The 25,600-nt window shown below is 38.1% G+C and overlaps 2 protein-coding genes across 3 annotated transcripts in view; both read right to left on the bottom strand.

The window, feature by feature from the left end:
• Positions 1 to 1,002: 1,002 nt before the first annotated feature.
• Positions 1,003 to 10,319, bottom strand: LOC121511424 (monocarboxylate transporter 12-B-like). Its single transcript, XM_041790106.1, has 9 exons — positions 10,202 to 10,319; positions 8,497 to 8,715; positions 4,897 to 5,000; positions 4,381 to 4,524; positions 3,629 to 3,724; positions 3,337 to 3,493; positions 2,061 to 2,606; positions 1,720 to 1,979; positions 1,003 to 1,568 (listed from the first exon to the last, which is right to left on the bottom strand). Exons 2-9 carry the CDS (start codon positions 8,628 to 8,630, stop codon positions 1,426 to 1,428), a joined length of 1,584 nt encoding a protein of 527 aa, XP_041646040.1. The 5' UTR covers positions 8,631 to 8,715; positions 10,202 to 10,319; the 3' UTR covers positions 1,003 to 1,425.
• Positions 10,320 to 15,042: 4,723 nt separating this feature from the next.
• pank1a (pantothenate kinase 1a) overlaps positions 15,043 to 25,600 on the bottom strand; it is a 36,341-nt gene continuing 25,783 nt past the window's right edge. For both annotated transcript variants that reach the window (XM_041788837.1, XM_041788838.1), the window contains exons 6-8: positions 24,288 to 24,411; positions 20,715 to 20,840; positions 15,043 to 20,177 (exon numbers count right to left, since the gene is read on the bottom strand). In XM_041788837.1, coding sequence (XP_041644771.1) covers positions 20,118 to 20,177; positions 20,715 to 20,840; positions 24,288 to 24,411 — 310 coding nt within the window. In that variant the 3' untranslated portion in view covers positions 15,043 to 20,117. The remainder of the gene's footprint in view (positions 20,178 to 20,714; positions 20,841 to 24,287; positions 24,412 to 25,600) is intronic.

Genomic DNA, 25,600 nt, shown 5'->3' with positions numbered 1-25,600 from the left:
ATATTAAAATCCCTGTAAAGTGATAATAAATATTTATTTTAGTTTGTTGTATGGCAGGCCACTATGTTATGAACCACAAGGCCAAATTTCAGTCATGAAAAACATATCTAAGTTTATAAAACTAAGCTTCAAAATCATGAAAAATTAAGCCGTGATATCAGTTCTAGGATGGTGTGGGCATGTCTGTTGAATGAGCTAAAGCCACGCCCACTCACGAGAAATATGACCCTATCAGAATTTAGAAAAATGCTTCTGATCAGAGCTCAACTTTTGGCTCTGTGCAAGAGAAGAGAGACAGAAGCTGGGGATTAAATTCACTGTTTTCTGGCAAAAATCTCTGTTATGATACCTGTAGTCCATCATGGCTGATCGATTTGGGATATTTACCTCACAACGACCAAAAACACAGCATGCAATTGGCTGTTAACTTTAAATTGAAAGCAGTGACATCAGCTAACAACAGACTGTAGATGAACTGCTCAATGATTTTATATCATTGTTGTGTTAGAGTGGTGGGGTAATTTCCCATCAGGACTGGTGATGTCATGGGCCTAGACTTTTGCCCTTCCCAAATTAAAACAAGCCAGGAAAGAGTTAAACAACTTTCTAACCGTCCAAATTAAAACAATCAGTCACACGTAGGTCTCAGAGTTTTCACAAGTTGACGTGTTGATGTTATTCCAGCATATCTAGTGTGTTAAGACTCAAAGTTTGGATTTCACTTTACAGCAGCTCTAAGAATTGTATGACAGTCAAAATGTTTTAAAAGTGAAAAACAGGGAGTATATGTGTCAGTCCAAACAAATAATTTACTTTATTCTGATGATTCAAGCTCGAACACTGTTACAAGCATATATTTTTGATTTCCTGTAATGCATTACTTATATGATTAATGATAGAAGATATTTAACTGGCTGTGTGATTCACAATAAATTACACCTAGCAGAGAATTAAAAGACAGAGCCAGAGAGATTTTTTGAATGTTGTTGGAATGAAGTTTAATTCTGAAATTGCTCACATTTTGAAAACACAATAACAAAATATAATCTATCTGTAGTCAGTTTGTAAATATAATTACTTTTAAAAAACATTTTTTTTTCAATGTCTCTGAATTACAAATGGGCATCCATGTCACAAACTTTGGTTTCAGAGAAGAAAAACTTTAGTTTTACAGAAATAATACTGTCATTACAAAATAAACATACAAAAATATAACTCATTGTTACACAATCCCCTTAGTCACAACTTCTTTTCTTATGAAATCAAAGGCACAGTCTGATAGCTTTGGTTTCTTTGGAGCATTCTGAGCATCAACAGTGACATATGACATTAAGCACTTTTCTTTGTAAACCCACATAGAAGTCAAGGTTGATATACAAAAGAGATAGGATAAAATCTTTTGTCATAATGCTGTGCTAAGCCACATCAAGTTTGATCTGAGTTTGATTTGACCCTTTGACAGTGTTTGACTAACACGGCAGCTGCTAATATCACAGAGCTGAACATGAAGGAAGCCCCACTGATGAAGAAGGTGGCAGCGTAGTTTCCTGTCATGTCTACAAACCAACCTAGAGGCAAATGAACAGGAAAAATGTGTTAAACTGTGGCCAGTGGAAAAGGAAATACAGCATCTGAAAGAATGAACTTAAAGGAGTAAGACCATTCAATTTAAGATAAGAAAAATTAGCCATCACTCTTTAAATTTAACTGCGCACTTACCTCCTATTGGTGGGCTGACTAGGTAGGGAGCAGCATGCAGGAAGTAGACCACACCGAGAGCACAGGTCAGGTAGGTGGAGCCCACCACATCAGAGGTAACCACTGGGATGAGAGTGACATATGCCCCATCAAAGTATCCATAGAGTATAGAAAACATGAGCAGGAGGGAGAAGGAGTTGAGGAGGGGGAGGCACATACAGCAGAGACCCTCCATGCCAACTGCTACCATGTAGGTCAACACGCGGTATCTTTTCAGACACCTGGAGAGAGACAAATCTGTCAGAGTAGGGCTTTAAGTAAATGCTGCCACAAATAACACAATCCCCCACAATCTCCCTTACTTCCTGTCCGTGATCCAGCCAAAGGTGATGTTACCCACAATGCCACTGACTCCAAATAAAGACATGAGGAGGGCAGCCTGCTGAGGTCCCACCCCCACACTGAGGGCATAAGGGACCAGGTAAACCATTGGAGTGCTGCAGCCATAAGCCAGAAACAAGAGAGAAACTGACAAAAACAGAAAGTCAGGTAACAGCAGAAACCCAAACTCCTCTGTGGACCTCAGGCAGAGAAAACGGCCTCTGGATGAAGTTTTTGTGTTCAGTAAAGCCTCAGTGGAATGGCTATTGGTGTCATCAAACACATGGGGATCCAGTAGTTTGGCTTCTCTAAGTCCTGATTCTTCTTTTTTAGCATTGAAGTCAGCTGCTTTGTTCTTTAAGTTCATATATTTCACTGATTTTAAGTCCACAATAGTGTTGCAATTTGCTATTTTAGAATTTAGGGGACTGATCTCTTTTAGTGTTGTCTCTTGTTTCGTGTTTTTGGAATCCTGCATTGTTGTTTTGCAGTCCTTCTCCAGGTTTTCCATGTTCTTCTCCAATATCCTTTTGAGAGAACAGAAAAAAAAACACAAGTTAAAGTGACTCAGGCATATAATCGGTTTCTAGCAAAAAGTCATGAAGATAGGGGCAAGACACGGTCAGCTTAGCCTAGGAAAAAGGATGAAAGCAGGGGGAAAGAGTTATCCTGGCTTTGTCCAGAGTTTAGACATAATTTAGCATCACTTTTTGAGTGTGTTCATAACTTCAATTAATTATGCTGACAAAATTTAGGAAGAAATTACTCAATGCGAGACTTCAGTTGTTTGTGTGTCAAATCTACTGTAGACAGAATCAGTGATAAAAACATATCCTTTTTATGCATTGATCTGCAAAGTTTTAGGTTTTAATGAACATCTTTTCTGTTTCATCTCCCTCTCAGCACTAAATGAATTGGCTTTTCATATTAGCACACTGACAGATTTTTGTATTATTATTTTTTTTAACCTAAATCATAATGACCCAACAGCATAAAACATCTAAGGGGGTAAATAAATGTTGTAGTTTCTACTAGGACTAAGCTTTGATTATTTATATTCAGTGGGTTTATCAGCTGTTATACAAATAAGTCACTACATTAAACATTCAATTTAAAATATTTGACATTAAGCTGTCTCTTTTGTATTTTTTATTGTCAAGATTATAAATCCTATCTGGCTTTAGTCCTTTTACAAACTAAAATAATACTTAACTTGATAGAGATTTTAGTACAGCTACATTTGAGCTTAGGACTTACCTTTCACCTTGTCTTGATGCCAATGGCCTCATGAGAGCTCCACAGACACACAGGTTTGAAACAAATCCTCCCAAAACAAGCAGAGCTCCCCTCCAGGAATAACACTCAATAAGCAGCTGGACTGCAGGTGCCAGGATGAAAGTCCCGATGCCATTACCTGAAGATGAGGAGAAAGTAAATTTGGGTGGATGAGGCACGAATAAGTCAAGAAGATTAAGAGGGACAGGCAGAAAAACTTCAAAACAAATGTGTAAAAGAGAAAAGGGTAAAAGGGTAGTAGGGATGTTGCTACCAGACAGGGCGAGTCCATAGGCCAGAGCTTTCCTCTCACTGAAATAACTCCCAACCATTGCTACTGCTGGTGTGTAGCTGAGAGCAAAGCCAAGACCTGAAGAGGATAGATACAGCGGTTAGAAGTGTAGGGAAATATGGTAATGATGTCAAAATCACCTCATGAACCAGCTTGAACACATTTGATTCAATACTCATCTGAAGTTACTGCAGTAACTACAAATACAAATCAATACAGCAAAGCCTGTTTTTGTGTGTACAACTCTAAAACAATCAAGGAGAGGTGTATGTCACTGGCAGTGATTCAGGTTACAGAAATTATAATGTTGAATGTAACCAAAAAAATGGGAACTCAGGGAATATCTCTTATGACACCTCACAGCACATCCAGAGGATGTATTTTGCACAGCTGGTAACATACTTATTTTGCTGTATCTGAGTGTAGCATTACATTTTGTTATTGTTTAGTTAATTAGTAGTACTAAGTGTAGTTAGTGGTAAAAAAGGAGGTGTGACTGCCTTTTCTTCAGTGTAAGCTATACTAAGCTTTCCAAGATTCAGAAATTTACCCCCCTGCACAGCCAGCTCTTATTTAGTTAGGGTAATGTTAAACAATTCAAAATGTTCCAACATAAATGGGTAAAAGAAATCACTCTTTAAACAATCTGATCTTTCTCTGTCCTTCAGAATTATTTAGTGCTTGTTGAAGACCCTGTTTAATCAATTGTAATGGTTGATAAGGTGGCTGTTTACCTGTGAGGATACCCATGGTGATGTACAGATGCTCCACACTGGAGGCAAAGGAGCTGAGAACCAGACCAGTAGAGGACAGCAGACCTCCAAGGATCACTGTAGCTCTGCAGGAGAGACGGTTGCCAAGGAAACTACCCAAAGGAGCTGGAGACACAGATTTAGTGGATTACTCATGTAACACTGACTAAAGGGTTAAATATCAGTCCAAATACTGTATTCCCCAACAGTATTTGGTGGCTGCAACTTGTATGACATCCAGTCATTTTCTATACTACATACTATACAAACCATATTCAATAGTGTCAGACTATCACAGTGATTCAAAGCTAAAATTAAAAACATTTGACCTTGAGTTTTATAATCTTGAATCCTGATCATTGTGTAATACCTTGCAGTATTCAATCTGCATCTGGATCAGTATCAAGTGCGAGCAAATACAGGATGATACATCAAGCTTTTCTTAATTAAATCTGGACTGCAGCCTAATTTTCTTTCATATGATACATTTATACTGACCACAGAGCATGGTGGTGGAGTCGACCAGGCTGTGGATCCAGGCTGTTGTTGAATAATCTTTCTCAAAGTGCAGCTGGAACTCCACAAAGAACATGGAAACACATCTGGATTCAGAGGTAAGAGAAGGCTGCATAAGTACACTTTTACATCATAACAGTGAAAAATATTAACATTAATTAGCACCATTTGAGTCTTCTCTTTAGTGCACTGATGCATTTTTAAAATTAAAGTCTTATCACAAAACATTGTGATTTTCTGTTAAAGTGTTGTTGGAGACTGTTTGGAGTCTCCTCTTAAGAAAAATCCTCCACCGGACACACGTGAGTCATTTTGTTTGAAGCATAAAGAAAAGTACAAAGGTTAGCGTAAGCACTTCCTTAAAGGAAATCCAAGACAGTTATGCTTTTAATATCGTCACATTAAGTTTTATGAGTCTGCATGTTTTTCATTACATTAAAACATATCAAATTCAAAGAGGAATTAAAATAGTGCAACTGATGAGAACAGAAATCTGAGAGTGACTGAAAATTAAAAATCAGTGTTTTGATTTTCTGTCTCAGGCCAGAATGACCATGCAGCTAATACATTACTATATATTACTGCTGGTTGACTTGAATCATATCACCTACTCATATTGGGCATCATAAAGCTAGAACTGAAATGAAAAGTTAAGTTTGATGTTTATCATTTTATGGTTGCCATTCATATCCACCAAAGAGCTCTGCACTCCATGACCTGTGTTTTTATGCCTTTCATATCTATTATGTAACTCAAGACAGGGTTCTTCCAGGTGTCACGGCATCCTACCACTGTACCCATACCACTGTTTCCTTTCCTAAACTTATTCCTATAGCTAGCCTTGAAGAATGGCCTACAGCGAAACTAAATACATGATATTGTCTACTATTAAATACTTATTGATGGCATTTTTGGGGAGTGTTGACAAAAATGAACCCATCTTCTGTTGTCATTGGTATGCATTATATGATAGTTCACATGAAACCAGCAAATACAGTCATGGAGAAAAATATTGGCACCCCTGGAATTTTTCCAGAAAACACACCCTTTCTCCCAGAAACTATTGCAATTACAAATGTTTTTGGTATACAAATGTTTATTTCCTTCATGTGCATTGGAACAACACAAAAAATCTGAAGAAAAAAGACAAAATTGACATAATTTAACACAAAACTCAAAAAATGGGCCAGCCAAAATATTGGAACCCTTTTAAAACTTTGGTAAATCATTTTATTTCAAGCATGTGATGCTCATTCAAACTCACCTGTGGCAGTAACAGGTGCTGGCAATATAAAAATCACACCTGAAGCCAGTTAGAATGTATAAAAGTTGACTCAACCTTCGTGTTGTGTGCCTGTGTGTGTCACACCAAGCATGGAGAAGAGAAAGAGGAGCCGAGAACTGTCTGAGGACTTAAGAAGCAAAATTGTGGAAAAACATGAACAATCTCAAGGTTTCAAGACCATCTCCAGAGATCTTGAAATTCCTTCGTCCACTGTGCCTAATATAATCAAGAATTTTATAACCCATGGAACTGTGGCTAATCTCCCTGGATGTGGACAGAAGAGAAGAATTGACTAATACATGCAACACAGGATAGTTGGAATGGTGGATAAACATCCTCAGTCAACTTCCACACAAATTCAGGCTGTCCTGCAGACTCAGGGAGCAAAAGTGTCAGCTCAGACCATACGTCGTCATCCGAATGAGATGAAGCGCTATGGCAGGAGACTGAGGAGAACCCCACTGCTGACAATGAGACATAAAAAAGCCAGACTGGTGTTTGCAAAAATGTAGCTGAGTAAGCCTCAGTCCTTCTGGGAGAACATTTTGTGGACAGATGAGACTAAGGTAGAGCTTTTTGGAAAAGTACGTCATTCTACTGTTTACAGAAAATGGAATGAGGCCTACAAAGAAAAGAACACAGTACCTACAGTCAAACATGGTGGAGGTTCAAGGATGTTTTGGGGTTATTTTGTTGCCTCTGGCACTGGGTGCCTTGACTGTGTGCAAAGAATCATGTATTCTGAGACTATCAAAAAATTTTGGGCCACAATGTAGGGCCTAGTGTCAGAAAGCTGGGTCTGCGTCAGAGGTCATGGGTGTTCCAGCAGGACAATGACCCCAAACATACCTCAAAAAGCACCAAGAAATGGTTGGAGACAAAGCACTGGAGAGTTCTGAAGTGGCCAGCAATGAGTCTGGATCTAAATCCCATTGAACACCGATGAAGAGATCTCAAAACTGCTGTTGCAAGAAGCACCCTTCAAATCTGAGAGACCTGGAGCAGTTGCAAAAGAAGAGTGGACTAAAATTCCAGTTGAGAGGTGTAAGAAGCTTGTTGATGGTTATAGGAAGTGATTGGTTTCAGTTATTTTTTTCCGAGGTTGTGCAACCAAATATTAGGTTGAGGGTGCCAATAGTTTTGTCCGGCCCATTTTTTTTAAGGTTTGTGTAAAATTATGTCAATTTTGTCTTTTTTCTTCAGATTTTTTGTGTTGTTCCAATGCACATAAAGGTAATAAACACATGTATACCAAAACATTTGTTGAATGTAACAATTTCTGAGAGAAATGATGTATTTTCTGGAAAAATTCCAGGGGTGCCAATATTTTTGTCCATGACTGTATATATTTAATCTGGTGGCCTTTCTACTAGTCTCCCTCATATCCTCGTCTAGGCAAATTTACACATGTGCTATATTCCTTCCATTTCTTGATGATGGATGAAAATGAAATCCAGGGGATGTTCAGTGCCTTGGAAATGTTCTGTCTCTATCCACTGACTTATACTTTTCAAAAACCTCCCCTCGAGTCGTTTGTCTTTGTCTGAGTATTCTTTTGTCTTCATGGTGTAATTGTAGCCAGGAATACTTATTAACTAATGACTGGACCTGCCAGACATAGGTGTCTTTGTACTACAATTACTTGAAACACAGTTGCTGCAGGTGATCCCATTTCACTAACTGTGAGACTACTGGCACCAACTGGCTTGACCTCTGTTGAAGTAAGTTAGTCACTTCAAGGGGTTGAAAATTTTTTCTGTCACTTGTTTTACCTTACATCATCATTACCTTAAATAATTTTATTAAATTTTAGAAATCTTTTTTAACTTTGACATTGAAGAGGTTTTAAAAAAAGCCAAATCATATTGACCATGACTGATTTATAAAATCAATTATAGGGTAAAACATCCAAGGGGGTGAATACTTTTGAGAGGTACCGTAAAGCCCACATGCCACGCAACATGACAGTTTGTTTACAAGTTTTATATTTCAGATAGAATCAGTCTCCCTGTTCCTTTGTTGTTCCAGGTAAAAGTGTTTCTTCCTTTGTTTTTGCATTTTGAAAGAGCTAATAACTTTCACCTAATTGGCAAAAAAATCCCTTCCACTAACTTTCCCAATCCTTTAACCAAAATTTGACCCACGAACAGAAAAAAAGCTCCTCTAGTTATGTTTACATCTTATGTGAGGTTTCTCCTTTGGGTCTCTTATACTTAACGGTTCTTGGTAGGTATACTGTAGTAGTTCCAGCAGAGGGGAATCAATGCAAACATACACAAACTCCCTCAGACATTCACCTGGTGACTGCTCGAATGCAGATAGTGGCGAGAAAACATCCAGCAACAATCATCCAGCCCCAGCCTCCCTCTGGAGGGGTGGCGACCTTGGACACCCTTCTGGCCCCCTCCAGCTTTTCCTTGCTGACTGCCATTGCTCCGGCCAATCACAACACAGATTGTCATCAGTGGCTGGAAGTTATGACTCCACTCCTCAGTTTTCCATAGGTTATGCTTGCTCTGTTAAAGTTTAAAAGCAGATTCGAGTGACAAGAGCAGAAAATGAAACCATGAACGTGAGCAACAGAGTTAACTTTTCTCTCCTGTCCATCATCAAGTTTATACTTCACTAATAAGGTGAGGGGTTATATTAGCTTTTGTTGAGTTGAAATACAAAATGTATCTAATACAGTTTTGAATTACTGCAGCAAGCTAATGAATACTACTTTAAATGTATACACTGGTACTACTTTAAAGTAAATTATTTACAGGATAAAACTTGAACCCTCACCAGACAGTGGTATTTTAGCTCAGCTACTGTTTAAACAGAATGATTATAATTATTGATCACAACTTTAAACAGTTGTTTGCATAATTAGGAAGGCAATATTTTATTTCCTAAATTTAAATGACAACCAGTAGCTAATATCGTTATAGGCTGGACTAAAATGAATGACTCAGCAGCTGTTCTAGCAGCTCAATAGATACAGTGTTGACCTGCAAACAGTAGATCCTGTTCGTTTGCATTTGATTATCACACCCGGAGGTTAAGCTCCACACTCTCAATGTATCTAAAATACCTGCTGGTGCAAAACCAGCAGCAGCGAATCAGGTTGTTTCCATTTGAAAAGGGCAGACCCTCATCACCAGCTGGGCTGCTTTGAGAGTGTAAATCTGAATGAACATGCTAGGTATTGTTATGTGTGCTGATAGGAAGTTTGGGCAGGGAAGAAACCTCAGTGACATGGAAGCAAAATGTTGCTTAAGAGATAAAAATAAAAAGTTGGCATGCTTGAAATGCTGAAATTACTCTCAAGCTTCTTTCATTTTAAGTTATTTTAACACACCAAGTTGAAAGTTTGTATTGACTGACAAATTTAAGTCTACATAGAGGATTCCCTTCCTTTATATAGATTTAATTATCATAGAACTAGGAAATCTGACTGGTTTGCTTAGCTTTATCAAAAAATGTTCCCCACCATCGATCAGCTTAGGTTCAGGGATCAAGTTTGAAAACCTTGTAGTAGTTTTAGACTCAAACAGAATGGATTTCAGGAGAAAAAAAGTGAAAATACTTTTCAATTTTCAACTGTGTTGTTTTGGGAAACTTTGTATAAAAATATGTCATAACTGGAACGTGCTTAGCCCTGCCAATAAACACCAAATTTTACAAAATAGACAAAACAAAATGCTGTTTTACACCAGAAAAAACATTTGCAACTACATTTATTTGAATCTGTGAATCTGAAAAATACTCGAGTTTAAACGTAATGTCATCTGCACGTTCTTTTTATACAAGATGAACTCTAGGACAGACCTCTGAATATTGGAAGAAAAAAAAAGGCTCAGGCGTATGATACACTGTATCTAGGCCTACATCTTTCACGGGATTTCCGGTACTAATGCTTGAGAGAGAAACGAAGATACAAAGTATAAACTGATATTCTTAATGCAAGTTAAACAAAATAAAATAAACGCACACCCATATAAAGCGTGTTTTACTTACATTAGCGTCCAGTTTGCCTGCGCTCCTCCTTGCAATCACTCGGTTGAAGCACCTACAGGCGATTTACCATGATGTTTCACTGCAGCCTGACCTGCAGACACCACCGAGGTGCTGCTGCATCAACACTGAGCTGCAATCTTAGGATAAGAGACCTGGGAGGCGGGGGGGGGAGGGAAGTCCCTAAATACTCCCTCAAAGACTCCAAAGGTGTCTCCCTGCAACACTTTTAAACTGCTTTTATTGCTATATTATATAATAATGTTGCGTTATGGTCTGGAACAATAGGGCCCTTAAGTTATACAATTTTGAAACTGTTAATCTCATGTGGTAAAGATAAGGTTGTAGCTATGGCCTTATGAGTTTTGTTAACGCCATAATTATTTGATTCATTTAGCTTGTGTTTTTTTCTTTAGATTTTCAACTACCCATACAGCATCCAAAAATACTGATGAAGTTTCTCTGATAAGTAAACAGATCAAATGAGTCAGACTTGAGATACTTCACCCCTAAAACCATAGGTAACTGTCATTTCCCTGTGATGAATGGGTGAAATATGAAACAAACCAGTAGTATAAAGCAAATTAAAAACCCCCTTCCATTGTTAAGTTCCCTAGGACCAGAAATGTATTTAAAACTTGCTAAATAATGCTGGATTCAATGCTGAAAGCTACAACAGAAAGCAAAAATAAAAAAGCTTCTAAGTCAGTGTGAATCTAGGCAAAGAACTTTTCATGGTAATGCAAAAATACGAATAAAGTCTTCTCGTTTTTTTTGAAATGGCTGTTCAAAAACTCCGTGTATAACTTGCAGTTCACACTGTTTTATCCAGCAAGTTAATGCTGACAAATGACCGTTAGCTGCAGAGAGCTAGCTTGCTGGTAGGCTAGCTAACTATAATGGCTTAGGGATGATTTAATGTATTTTTGACCCATCAAATTAGACTCTTCAACTTATGAAAAACTTGTAATGACCTATTTCACTGTTATATTTATTTAAATGACACTGGATACATCATTAAAATGTTTTAAACATGGGCTAATAGAAAGCATAAGGCGATTTGTTAACTGAACTGTGCGTGAAAAATATATTTTCATCAACTCAAAAACAACATAAAAACACTTTAATCAACATGTAAAAATGACTAACTGATGATCTACTGTAAGCAGCTTCAACACTTTTAGTACATACGGCTACCTGCAGGGGAGAGTGGGGTGAGTTGTGCCAGTTTTTACTCAAAGTGACTTTAAAGTGAGGCCATGACAGTAATGCCTCCAACTTAAGTACAGTGCTTACCAAATTTATTAGACCACCTGTCATATTTGTCTCAGAGACCACCCAGCATCATGAAGTGCTCTAATGCGGACTCTTGATTTTCAGTGAGCTCTCCACGTTTTACCATTTTGAACAGGAATGAGGAATTTCAAACTGAATTCACCTTTTTATACCCAAATTTGAGCTGGCTCACTGGGCTTCTCTGAGAAGTCAGAAATGAATCAAGCATAACATTCAACCACTAAAACTCATTTTTTTCTGTTCAGGAATGCAAGTAAATAACTACAATTTGACATATTAATCAAGAAATAATAATGTGCTTTACTATTATTTCAGTTTTTTTGTAAATCAGTAATTTGAAAATTCATGGATAACAATAATAATTATATTTTAGCATTAAAAATATCATTTGGGTTAAAGAGCTTCTACATATTGGTGTATTAATCATTGCAGAAAAATAAAAAAATTATTTTGGTAATTACCAGTGTTGTTAATTTAGGGCAGCTGTGGCATAAACCTTACTTTGGGTGGTGGTCTAATAAATTTGTTAAGCACTGTATGTACATATATTTCAAGATGTAGCGCATCCCTGGGGACAATAACTTTGGATCTGAAAAAACTGTTTAAGAAATATAGCTTTCAGAAAAAAAGTGGTCTCGTGGCACAACTTGCCCACGGTGCGGGGTAAGTTGTGCCTTTGGGGAAAATACGTTGGGGTAAATTGTGCCAGTGATTACTGAAGATTATTGAAGTAAAACAGAATATTTTAATGTCATAAACTGTAATGCTATATAAAAGCAAGACAAATTAAATACAAAATTACTAATTTAAGGTTTATTTAGATATCGTCACCCTATTAAACTAATGGCAAAAGACATATTTTCTAGTTTTTGGGAAAACACAAAAAATTTAAATATACAATATATGATATTTGTAAATCATTTCAAGCAACAAGGCTTTGGCAATAGATGCCTGTTGACAAACATAGAACGCTGTCTGTAAATTATATAATATATACAAATAAAGTGACTTAGGCCAGTTTCTGAACATCTCATTGTGGCTTAGGCCTTTTAAAAACTGAATAAAACTGCTCTTTAATAACATAGTGCAAACTCAAAACTGAAATCAGTGTTGGCTAAATTAAACAAATGGCAGGTAAATCAAACACTGATGAGGCATGTCCATCTCCTCACTTCTCCAGCTGCTCTTGGACCTTCTTTGCTGGGTTCTAGGTGTGTAGGTCTCAGTGTATGGTTATGTGGATTTGCTTGGGTGGGTGTGTCGGTGTGTGTCTGGGTGAGGGGGTGTATGGGTTAGAGTCTAGGTCTGTTGGTCTGGGATTTGTGTCTCTGGGTGTGTGGGTCTGGATTTGTGGGTATTTGGGTCTGGTTGTGTCTGTGGGTCTGGGCTTGTGGAAAAAAAAAAAAAAGAAAAACCCAAAACTTTTTTTTAGAGCTAAAATGTGATTACCTGTCATGCCATGTGTCTCTCTTTTACGCAGGATGGGTTAAATTTATGGCTCTTCAAAATATGTGGTCACATGACCAATTTCTTCTATGGTTTTCTATAAACAAGGGGTGGCACTACTTCCCCACTGGCACAAATCACCCCACTCTCCCCTACCCATTTAGCCTACTCCTCCTCACTTTACATATAGACGCAGACATTGTTAGGCACAGCCCCTGTGACAATGTCATTTTTCCAAAGTTTTTCCCATGTGCTGTTAAACAGATAAAACAGGATGTTTTACACAGCTCTTCCAAACATACTGTTATTTCATTCTGCACACAGAATCAGAATTATTTCACAAAAAACAAAAACTACCAGGGTTAAAACTATTAGCCCCCTTTAGAGAAGACTTTTTTGTTGGGCCATAGCATAAACCACTGTTGTGCAATGATGTGCTTATACTGTCTAATGGTCAAAGCTTGTAAAATCAAGTTAAAACCAAGGGTTATCTTCCAATTTACACACAGTAGGCTATATAAGGTTCAATAAGGGCTTGAGCTGTCACTGAAGAAAGCATCATGGCTAAACGAAAGAAATCGGTTTAGGCTTCAGAAAAAGATTTGTTGATGCTCACAAAGCAGGAGATGGGCATACAAAGTTATCACAGTGTTTCCAAGTGTCAAGAACTGGAGTACGAAGTTTGCATCAAGAAGTTTAAAGAGAGCCACACAGCACAGATCAAGCCTGGCAGAGGTAGGAAAAGAAAGTTTTCAAAGACTCTGGAAAGAAAATTAGTGACAGAAAGAACAACCACCTAACCTGGCACACCAGATGGACACCACTCACAGACAGCGTTTGGGAAAGGACAGAGCCTTTGAAAAAAAACTCGGAGGGTGATTGGATGAATTTTTTGTCTGTCACATTTTTACGGGCCAATCAACAAAACACATGACATAGCCGCTAACAAGCTGCGCCCTTACCAAAGGAGTGAACTCCATAAAGAACGTCATAACGTGAACCATGGCGACTGTAGACAGGTCAGTACATGACTTTTGTCGTTTTTGAAAAGAAAATAACATGCTGTTATTTGTTCTTCTTTTAACGAAGAAATGTCAAGTTCTGATAAAACTGGCGCTTTAATAGCATCCATGCCAATGTCTTCCTCCATAATTGCACTGGCCTCTCCTCACTGCTTGCTTACATCACAACTCTGCTGCGCCCGAAAGTACTGCCCCTCAACGCTGATTGGTCCTGTCACTTTCTAACCGGGCCCAAATGGTTCAGACTGGAGCTTTGCCAAGATGGATTCACCAGTGAGAAAATGGTGTATCCATCTGCTTTGCAAGGTTAACAACTGCCAAGACTTTAGTGAATGACTTAGCCAAGTTGGGGATTTTAAGACAATCACTAGAGCTCTGCAAAAGAATGGACTGTGAGGTTTCAGACCAAGAAAAACTCCACTTCTGTAGAAGAGACACCTTCAAGCCAGACGGAAGTATACTAAGGACAACCTGGAGAAAGATTGTGGATACTGGAAGCATGTCCTTTGGTCAGAGACCAAACAAGAGCTCTTTGGCCACAGAGACGTTGCTTATATTTGGAGAAAGAAGGGAGAGGCATGTAATGAATGAACACCGTCCTCACAGTGAAACACAGCAGAGGGAGTGTTATGCTATGGGGATGCTTCAGTGGGTCTGGAAATTTTGTAAGGGTGGCACAAATCATGAAGAAAGATATTTGAAGATTTTGAAAGAAAACTTCAAGCAGTCAGCATCAAAACTGTGTCTGGGTTGTCTCTTTGTCTTCCAACATAACAATTCAAAACTTACATCTCTCCTGGTGAAGAACTACCACCAGAAGACTGTTACTGACTGGCCTGCAGAAAGCCCTGACTTGAATCCCATTGAAAATCTGTGGGGTGAACTGAAGACCAAGGTCCATGCCAGAAGACCATCAAATCTGGACAAGCTTGAGAGATTTGCCAAGAAAGACTGGGCTGGGATTCCTCAGATTTGTCTGATTCTTTTTGAAAACTATAACAATCAACCGCAGGCTGTAGTCCTGCAAAAAGGTGACACATATATAATTAAAAAAACACCCAGAACACACATTTCATCCAGTTTAGTTTAATTACTTTTTAGAAAAAAAGAAAATCTCTTCACTTCAGTACATACAGATTGCACAAGGCAGGGAAACATTTTTTTTAAATTGCCATTATTTTCTTTGTAACCCCTTTCTGTTTTCAAACCGGATTTAAAAGCAGCAGCAGCAGAACTGACGCAAACAACCAGCATTGGGTTTCCCGAAACGATCACATTTGAAGCTGAATCACAGAGGAGCTGATGTGAACAACTGGCACAAAAATCCTGCAGACAGAAGCAGACACCTGAACTTAGGCCACTACCACTGTAAACATTTGATTGAACACTAAAAGTTCTTATTTAATATTTCCAAATTTCCCCATTAGTAATTATGACGATTAAAGGTGAATACAATTAATGTAGAGTGATCATTTGTGGATAAAATAAAATGGACATGAATGGGACCAAAATAGAGCCAAATAAAAAATACATGTAAAATAACTGGTTGTTGTATTACACATGCTAGAGCTTACAGCAGGGCCAGAAATTTTAGATAACAATAAAGAAACTATTTTTTAAGAGGAAAATCACATCATATACAAGGATTTAATTAAACCAGACCCCTTAAAGTATCACTAACTCCATTACAGCTCTGATAAAGTTAGACTGACGAAAGCTGCAGAGGGAAGTGGTTCATCTAGATCTGTCTCCTGCCTGCTTTTGGATTTGTAAATGAAGTGCCGAGTCATGTTTGGGAAACCTGGCCCTGAACAGTTGAAACAACTTTATCAACAGACAGATTGCTGGTGTAGAATATATCATAATAATATTATTTACAAAATCTCTGTACAATCAAATACACAAGGAGGAAAAAGTCTGTCCTGACAGTCAAGCATTTCAGAAGACAGTTTAAAGGCTGGATGGGGTTCCCACGACAGGATGTTTGACCACACAGAGAATCTGAGGAAATCCTGAAAAGTTTAAGAAAACCAATTTGGTATGCAACATTTAATAACTGTCAAAGGAATTGAGCCTTGTTTTTTTAAGCCTGGATTCATCCAACAAGATCCACAGTTTGGATGAAATCAAGGTGACTGTATGATTAATGACTACATACTATAGGGCCATAGCTCATCAAGCATGGCTGAAAAGACCCACTTGGTATGCTCATTCTGGTGCATAACTTGGCCTTAAACATCCTGATGCGAGCATCCACCTTAAATAGTTAACATGTAAATCAGCAGGACAAACATTGGGAGGAGAAACTCTCTCCATCAAGATTCAAACAGGATACCTTAGGGTAAAAGTTACAGGCTTGCATATTCTTTTCAAAAAAACATTTACACACTAGTTTAACTCTGGTAGCTGTAGAGAAGAGGTGAGTTATTTAAGAAGGACAAAGAGATTTATGGATGAGTTACTGCATAGCCTGAAGGTCAGAGTTCATTGTGGATGGCAGAACATTTGCCAATAGGTTTGATGCTTCCAACCAAACCTTGAACCAGTTAAGAGTACACATGGTCCCGAAGGAAAAGGAACCCAAAACTCCAAATCAGTCACTTAAATGACCAAAGTCTTGCTTGATACTGAGCGCTGTAGTGGATGAAAATGTGTGAAAACACTTTGGGTAAACTCACAAAAAGTCAACTACAATGCATGCTGTGATACTGCTTAGAATGATGGGTTTCATGAGTGCAGTTAAAAACACTGGAGCTGCAACAGTAACATGAAGTCATTAAGTTCCCATGATAGTTTTACATCAGTTGAGTTTGGAAATAATGGTACAGCTTGCAACTCTATTTTCACAGGAAACACACAAGTACACTCTAAACACTTTGCAGAAACACTATAATCTCACAAATTTCCCATGTACGCATGTCTTCATACCTTTGTTCACAACAGATTTCTAGTTCTGACACATGGCATGGGGATAAGCAGTCCAAACTGGCTTCCATGAAAAGAATCTCAAACAAAGTTGACATTTACTTGTTTTGAGGTTTTTTATATAATCTAGATAACAATGATGGATGTTGCAGTGAGATACTGATCTCTGTCCTTAAGTGCTGCAAATCTTCATCAGCATGGCAGAGCATGAAAGCAGGGAAAAACAATCACACTGGTTCTTTTGTGCCAACCACAAACAATCAAAACATGAAAAGAAATTCAGTACAATGTTTTTAAAATCACATAGGAAATGAACTCACTTTCCGTACTTTCTACTGGCCAAAAACAAGGATAAAAAATAAAAAGGACAAGTTTATGAAACTGTTCCCAAACCAAAAACAAAAATGCCAGAAAACTCAATTTTTCCAATCCAGTTGTCATAATTTCTGATCCGTGACACAGGCAGAAAGGAGTCTCTTTCGGAATTATGTTACCGTACACGTGTGAAAAGTAAAAGAAAGAAGAAAACAAAAACATAAAGCGAGGGTGAAAGATGAAGATGTTTCTGTGTGCACAGCATTACAAAAACACTGAGGTGAAGGTAGACTACTGAGAAGTGAAATTACACAGGAGACTGAAGGGCACAAACATGATGTAAACGGGCAAACACAGTGAAGGCAACTGATGGGGTTTCAGCTGAGTGGCACCTGACAGCTCGAGGCCACTGACTATCCAAATGTGTTGGAAAAAGGCAAATTAAAAAGAAAAGAAGCACAAAAAGAACTTTTGTGGTGTCATGAAGCTCAATTAACCACTCATGATTCAATGTTTTTGAAGGAAATTACGTGAAAAAAAAAAACTAAATTAGTGTTTTTTTTGTTTACACTGGTGTAAATGTTGGCATGTATACTATTATGGCATATCATGGGTAGTTGTTGAAGTATGCACAACAGAGAAATACTAAATGCCAGTGTAATAAGTCAATGTGAATTAAAAAACACCTGCTAAAAACATCAATTTCCTTGCACTTTTTAGGAACAAACATGTAGAGTAAGTCAGAGTAAAGTGGGTACTCTAGACAGGAGGAGGAAATTTGTCCAAAGACTTTCATAACCATCTACTTATTTGACAAGCATTTTAACCTTGTTAATATATCGAGGGTCCAGTAAAAGAGATGTATTACTTTGTATATCAGGCTCAGAAACACATAAACTCACTCATGACAAGGTGGGGTAGTTATGATTTGGAGGTATTTTCAAAGAAAGTGTTCTAGAATAAAAAAAAGCTACAAGATGGATGTGATAAAGGAAAGAGCACAGTTTCTCTGCAGGAGAGTAAAGGCATGTAAAGTTCAGACACTTTGTTATTCAGCTTTATAGTGTAGCTGCTTTGACATTATGCTGAGATGAGATGAGAGGCTGTAAAGGTCCAAGCTGGGGGGAGGTGGGGGCACAATGGCTATGATCTAATGGTTACATAATGTGACTATAGGATGGGGTTTTAATTTCATTTCAGTTCTAGATTCTCTTAATTACTACAGCTCCACAGCTGGTTTAGACCACCACACATCTGGGGGAGTATTCTGGTCTAGGACCACAGCTTTCAGGGTGATTGGCCCAGATCAAGCTGTAATGTGAGGGTTTCACAACTTCACAGATCCAACCTTAAATGTCCAAAACTCCTAACAGGCTCTTTGGATATGTCCACTCAATATCCAACATGTTTGATATTAGGATATTAAATTTAAATGAAAAGTTCTGTACTTTTCAAACCAAACCATGACAGCCAATGAGAGAGACAATAAGAAGAAGCTGACAGTATTTCCTAGCTTTTAACCATACCACCGTTGGCAAACATTTGACGGCTGAATCTCCTCAAATGTTTCTCATCTAAACCGGTTGAATGATCTATATTTGTTTCTTTCACTGCAGAAGCTTTTCTACAATGGTGAATCTACTTACATGATATCACTGGAGATTACAACAGATGCTAAGTTGCTCCCTCAGGTAAAAGTGACAATAATCAACAAGAGCATGAACATTCTTACTGAACCAGCCTGGTCCTTAAATGTGTTACTATGATCTACATTTACATCCGCAGCAGAAAAGCTAAACTTTTTCAATGCTATGATTCATATGGTCTAAAGAGTGCATTACATTACACTACAGTATTCAAACAAGGCAGCAGGGTGTAAAAGAACTAAAAGGTGTGGGAAAAGGCCTGCTGAAGTGTCATCTTGCCAGACACACTGATAGACAGGGAGGGGTGGGACTACAATATCACAGCTCTGAAACAAGACTGGACTGAAGTTGCAGTGAAGCCAATCAACAGAAATAAACACCTTAGACAAAGACTTGGTCCCTTCATCTATCACTAAACCCAGCAGGTTAGCTCGCTATGCATATGAGGGCATAATATAGTGTTGCTAATGTTATGTTCATGTAGGCAAATGAAGGAGAGACAAACAAAAAACAAAAGGCCATGAGCAGCAGAGCAACAAAAAAAGAATCAAAAATGCTTTTTCAGCATACTGTCTGATCTAAAGGAGGCAGAATTAGTATGAATCACAACAGGATTTGGCTTCAATGCACTCCTTAAAAGACTGCAGCATGGTGGGCAACTTTTTGTCCAACAAAATGCCTCCCAGACCTTTTCTTTTCTTTTAACTGTTCCTCATCTGCAACCTACAGAGTAGTTACCAGTGACTGCAGCCCCTCTGAAAACACATTTTAAAAATTACATCCTTTCTGTGCAGAAGTCCTGCCCAAATATTGTTGCCCAAATAGTCACCAAGGCACCACAGCCTCCATAAAGCTACAGTAGCTATTCACACAAACTCACACAGTAACAAAAAGAAAGGAAAAAAACGAAGACTAAAATCCTCAATGTTTCCTGACACCGGCCTGAATCCAGGACACAACAGAGGTAATTACAGGAAACCATAAATTAAAGATTACAATATTAAACCTCTATAATAGGGGGAACTCTGGGAAATGTAGGAGATGAATGTTAGAGGTTATTACTATTTACAAGAGTTAAATTATTAAAATGGCTTTTCTCAGTTTCTGTGTCTGTCTCTTAGTGTTCCTTCAGCAGCCCTGTATGAACGGAACTGCTCAGCAGCGTTAAAAGTTGATGATGTCACAGCATCAAGTTGATGACATCACAGCGTACAGGGGTTGGGTGACATCGTCTTGTTGACAGTTGATGATGTCTGGGCAAGACCTCCTTCATGGGTCCTCTGTTGTTTTAAGCAGCTCCATCAGTGCTCCGACAGCTCCGAAATAACCCTGATACAAAAACACATACAACAGTTGTTTAAGCACTTACAGGTGTCAGAAATAGTCTATTTAACTGCACGCCGACAAGTGATTGAATAATGTTTTTTTAAAACTCTTGCGGTAACACCGTATACCCCAGTAAAATCTGGGGAGGGTATGATAGAATTTAAAAAATGATTACCTCACAATCCTATGATTGGCTAAAATAAATTTATAACTATTAACAGATTGGTTATCAGCAGAATTCCAATATCATCTATCTCTTGTCTGCAGGTATATTGTGTGTACTTTGTAGTGCAATAAATGCCTACAGAAAGCAATGCAAATAGTCAAATCTTCTTGGCCCCTTCTGTAAATACTGTAGATGCATCCATGCATGTGCAAAAAAATCCCCTGCCCTCTTAGTATAATCAACTGCTGCTCAGTTTTTATCCACTCCTACATAATGCACTAAGTTTTACTTGCCATGGTTTCCTGAAACACAAACAGGAAAAGTCAGGATCTCAAGGCCAAAGCTTAACTGTGCTACTTTTTATACTTGCTCACCTCATGCTCCAGGAAGAGGGCCCTTAGTTGTCCTTTAGACCAGAAGTCCATGGCATATGCTAGCAGCTTTGTGGACACCGTGTTAATACGTAGGAAGTTACCAACAAACACCACACGCTCGATTTTCTGATAAGAAGAGAGAGAAGGGAAAATGTGAAGCCCTCTATAGAGTATTAAAAGTTTAATCAAGTCTAAAAACAAATAACACACTTTAGAATAAGTGCTGGGCCCTCAGTAGACTTATGTTGTTGAAATAGTGGGTGTGACTCAGTAGGCATAGACGGTGATCTCTCAACCAGGTTGGAAGGATTTAATCACTACCTCCTGCATTCATGTGTCCATATATCCTTGGGCAAGACAATTGACCCAAAATTGCTCCCAGTGCAGTGTCATTGGCATGTAAATGTGTATGAATATGTATAAATGGGATTAACTGACACCAATGGTCAATCTACATGGAATGCTTCGCCATAGGTGTGAGAATGTGGAGATAATGGGTAAGTACGAGCTTTGGTGTAAAAAGCGCTTTGTGTAGTCAGATGACAACAAAAGTGCTATTAAAGCTCAGATCTGTTCAAGTTGATGTTCAAATATTCCTGCCTGTTAACAGCTTTGAATTCAATGAGTCTTTGTGTATTGTGAAAAAAGGAGGACAAAGGAGGATGACCATTAATATCAATTTAATTTTCATCCATAGATTCTACTTAAAATTTACAATCTGTACTGGAGGGTCTGGATTGTTACCATGGTAGGTGTTCTGTTTTGTAGTATCTTTTTAATCTCAGCTGTTCTGACCAATCATGTATTGCATTAATAATCTACATCATAATGTTGTTACTTTGGCAAACTAAATTTCAGTCAGTTGCAAGTTATTCTCAAGAAAACTGGTTTCTCTTTAGGCTCATTAAGCTAAAGTGAGCCAGAGTTGAAGCCGCTGTGTCACTTATTATTCTCTGCCGAGCTGACAACAACCAGAGTCCATGAACAAACATTATCCCAGAGAATGTCGTGTACCAAGAATTGACAGTGTTTGCAGTGTAGATGTAAACACTGTTTACACTGTAGATGTAAACACTGCAGGGAAAAGAGAGTCTTTGCCAGAAGTCACAGCAGGCTTTATGGAGAAATCAGTATCTGCTCCAGTGGACAGTTATTGTCATCACAAGATGATAGACTACCAGATCAACTCTCTATTCCAACATGTCCTTCTCACGTCACAAACGACTCCAATAAACACATAAAATAACAGCTGGAATATAATAAGTTAACAGAATTAAAGATAGGCCAAATGGGCAAATGTGACTCTAAACACAAAAGACAGATGGCACCGTGTTGTTTATGTGAAATAAACATTGTAAATGCTTTAATCAGCACAGGGATTCCGTAAAAATAATTACATCTTTAAAAGTCGTTATTTCAACAAACACTACATGTGCTTCGGTTTAAAACAGATGTAATCTTTTTTACGTGAAAGAGATAGCTGAGCATAAAATGCAATACCCACTGCACACCACATGAGAGAGCTACTGAGCTGATAAACTGGTACCAGTGAGCCTCCTGCTCTGTAACAAGTCAGCCTTACTTGACACTGCACAAAGTGAATGCTGTAGTTACCTTTTATAACTATAATTGTGGTGCACTGATATAATTATTCATTTTTCTGATCAAATTCACTTATTAAATTGGAGAACTCTGTCGAATCATTAAAAAATTATTCATCAATAGACATAACCACAGGAGATCCCTTCAGCAGCTCCAACTCAGTTACTGATTGCTGCCGAGTTTTGTTATCTAACTAAACACAGAAAAAATACCAAAATCAAAGTCAAAGTCAAAGAAAATCATTATTAAAATTAAAAGGCTATTTATAAATTATTGTGTGTTATGAAAAGGGGTCATTTGCTCATCCATATTTCTATAAATAAACCAATGCAATGACACGTTTTTGTTTTTTAACACACATGTAGGAAAAGAAAAGAAGGCTGAGTGAAGCTGTACTTTGAAGATTAAATCTTTTACTCCACCTGAATTTGGTTAGAGAATGGTCTGTGGTATTACCACAAAATGAATGATGAATGAACAATGTTAATGAATGGTTTAAAAGTCATTTGGCTAGTGAAACTGTGAGCGTTGTTGACGAGAATATGGATGAAAAAAATAGTTCATTGGTAAAGTGTTGTTAGGAATTTGTTCTCTTGTGAAGATATGTGTACAAGTCAGAGGTTATCTCAATGCTGTAAAATGCATTATGCAATTTGATAACTATCTCCATATGAACTTAGAACAAGATGAGAGTGTATTTGTTTTTTTGCAGGTCTGTTATGGCATCACTGGAGCAGTCTACTGACATGCTTATATAATGAGCAAATACATGACTTATTGATATGCAGTTATCAGGTCATTTACCCCGACAGGATGGAGGTCTGTCCCATATCTTAGTGTAAAACACTTTTTTGTTAAAGTGCTCTTTGATGCCTCTTATAAACATATTTACCTTTTCATTGCAAGGTTGGAAACACATATTTACTTGTCCACTAAGTAGGTTTGTAGGGTGACTTGGTCCTGAAGCCTTTCAGGTTTTGTTTCTGCCCTTGATCCCTTTAACTATTTCTTACATTAACATCTGACATGTAAAATGGGTGGGTTGATAAATGTTCCATACAAATATAAAGATATCAACCCCCAGGGTTCTTTTGTGTTTGCTGCAGCTCAGTGTGCAGTGATAGCCCTGTACAATGCTGCTTGATCGCCATGCCACAAGGCAACACTGTAAAGAAGCTCACAGCACACAGAAACACTCCCGGCTGGTCCCACTGAAGAAAAATTCTGAAATCCAGCTTTAGCAGTTAATCCATTTTTGGTTCCTTAAACTGTTAACTCCACAGTTGCAGTCCATAAACTATTCAGATAAAGTATGTTGGTTCTGTTTTGGTTGGGCTGACATATGGGTGTGTTAATCATAACATTCATTTATTTAAAAGGCCCCATCATTATTTCATCAGAGTAAATCTGCTATTGTTATGCCTCAGATTTTCTACTGAAACGATAGTTAGAAAAGAGAGTGTAGATTTGTGGTGTCTGCTAAATACATCCTTTTAAAAGACAGACTTTTTCAGTGGCTACTATAGCTCCAGTATATTTACTGAAATGTCATCAGTCATTTGGACTTGTAAAATCATGGACGGTCTGTATTTGGCGTTAATTCAGCATTAGTAGTTCAAGGTTTTCTTTGGCTTACATTCCTCAGAAGTTTATAGCCTCTAAGTTTGCTTCAATTATATACAGTGCTACTGGCTCTATATTACACCTCCTCTCCTTCACAAGGGTGACTAGAAGGGGAAACACGGTTTAACTGCAGGTATCTGTGTTACTTTAATACTGTAAGTTACACCTAGTAAGATGTGAGGTTTTAATAATCCTTTTATGGTATTCTAAATTCACAAACAGCAGTGGCGGTTTGGCTATCTTGGAAGTGGAACCATCACCTTTCATGTTGTGGTATAAACCAATCATTCCTGTTGTTCTTTTTGTGATAAATGATGACAGACCAGGATCCTTTTTGTGTTTGTGTACCTCATTGACTGCACACATCCGTGCAATGGATCCTATGTTGTTAGTGATGGTGACCAGTGTGGCTCTGGCCAGGTCTTCTTTACTGATGCTGTCCCGTTTCTCTTTGCTCATCATGTGACCGAAACTAAAAAATAAACAATAAGAAAAAAAGTAAATGAAAAAAGGCATCAAGTACAACAGATAAAAATAAAAAACTCCTGATCTGCAAAAATATATACAAACAAGGACACTCTCACAATGGGTACTATACCAGTGTACTGAACTTTTATCAAGTTGACAGAAACAAGATGAGAGCCAAGAGCAAAGACCTTTACATCTGATAATGTCACATTAACCTTCAGAACAACACTACACAAGTGCTATTTGTCAATCGCTATGTGTTGTGTGGGGTTGTTTTTTTATGTTCAGCAGATGTTAAAATGGAGACCCATAAAAACAAAATAAGGAACACAGACTACTGATCGAACTATCTTTTCTCTTTATGGTTCAACCTTTGAACACAGAGCAGCAGGTTTATCGTACACACACACACTAAACCTGAATGAGCTGTAAAGGCTTGGTTATGCCAGTGCATGCATGTAAACTTAATTCTACTATTACCAGGCAGATATTGGATAGTAACACGATTTGCTGGTTTGTGTGTTAAGTGTTTCTGATATTAATGTGTGTGACTGTGCAGTTGTTCTGTTAAGCCAGTGTTTACTGTGTGATTTCAAGCTGACTTTATAACAGTTGTGGTGTAATTTTAGCTCACACTGTGTGACTGAATCCTTACAACACACTGCCAATGCACAGTACTCAAGGTAAGGGTGGGCCACAACCTGAGTGCTCACACTGTATGAGTGAAGCTGGAAGGGACTGTAACAAATGTCAATGCCGTCTTCTTTGAAAAGTCTCGCACATGGAGGTTGAAGTCAGACCTACTGTCTTGTTTTCACACTTAAAATAGCTACCAGCAGCGACAAAACTGCTCTTGCCATCACACAACAAAAACTCTGAAACAAACAAAAGGCATTCCTGCTGTTTTCATAGTGCAGGAATCCAAGTGCAAGAGTGCGCAGTTGTACAACCAAAATAACAAATGTGCCTTAAATCCATCCAACCAGTCAAAGTTTTGCAACTAACAATCTATGTTGGCTTGGTTCCCCTAAAGGTGAGGGTCTTCAGCCCCTTACATCCTGCATCGCACTTTCATGCTTTGCTTTGTGTGCAATAACACAATAAAAAAAACAGCCATTTTCGGACTTGCAAAATTTTGTTTGCCTCATCCATGAATGTTTACAGGTACATTCGAAATTTAAAGAGCTCAGATT

This window comes from Cheilinus undulatus, linkage group 6 (assembly GCF_018320785.1).
Source record: "Cheilinus undulatus linkage group 6, ASM1832078v1, whole genome shotgun sequence".
Taxonomy (NCBI): domain Eukaryota; kingdom Metazoa; phylum Chordata; class Actinopteri; order Labriformes; family Labridae; genus Cheilinus; species Cheilinus undulatus.
Note: the sequence above shows the minus strand (reverse complement) of the source record. Positions and strands in the feature narration are given on the sequence as shown.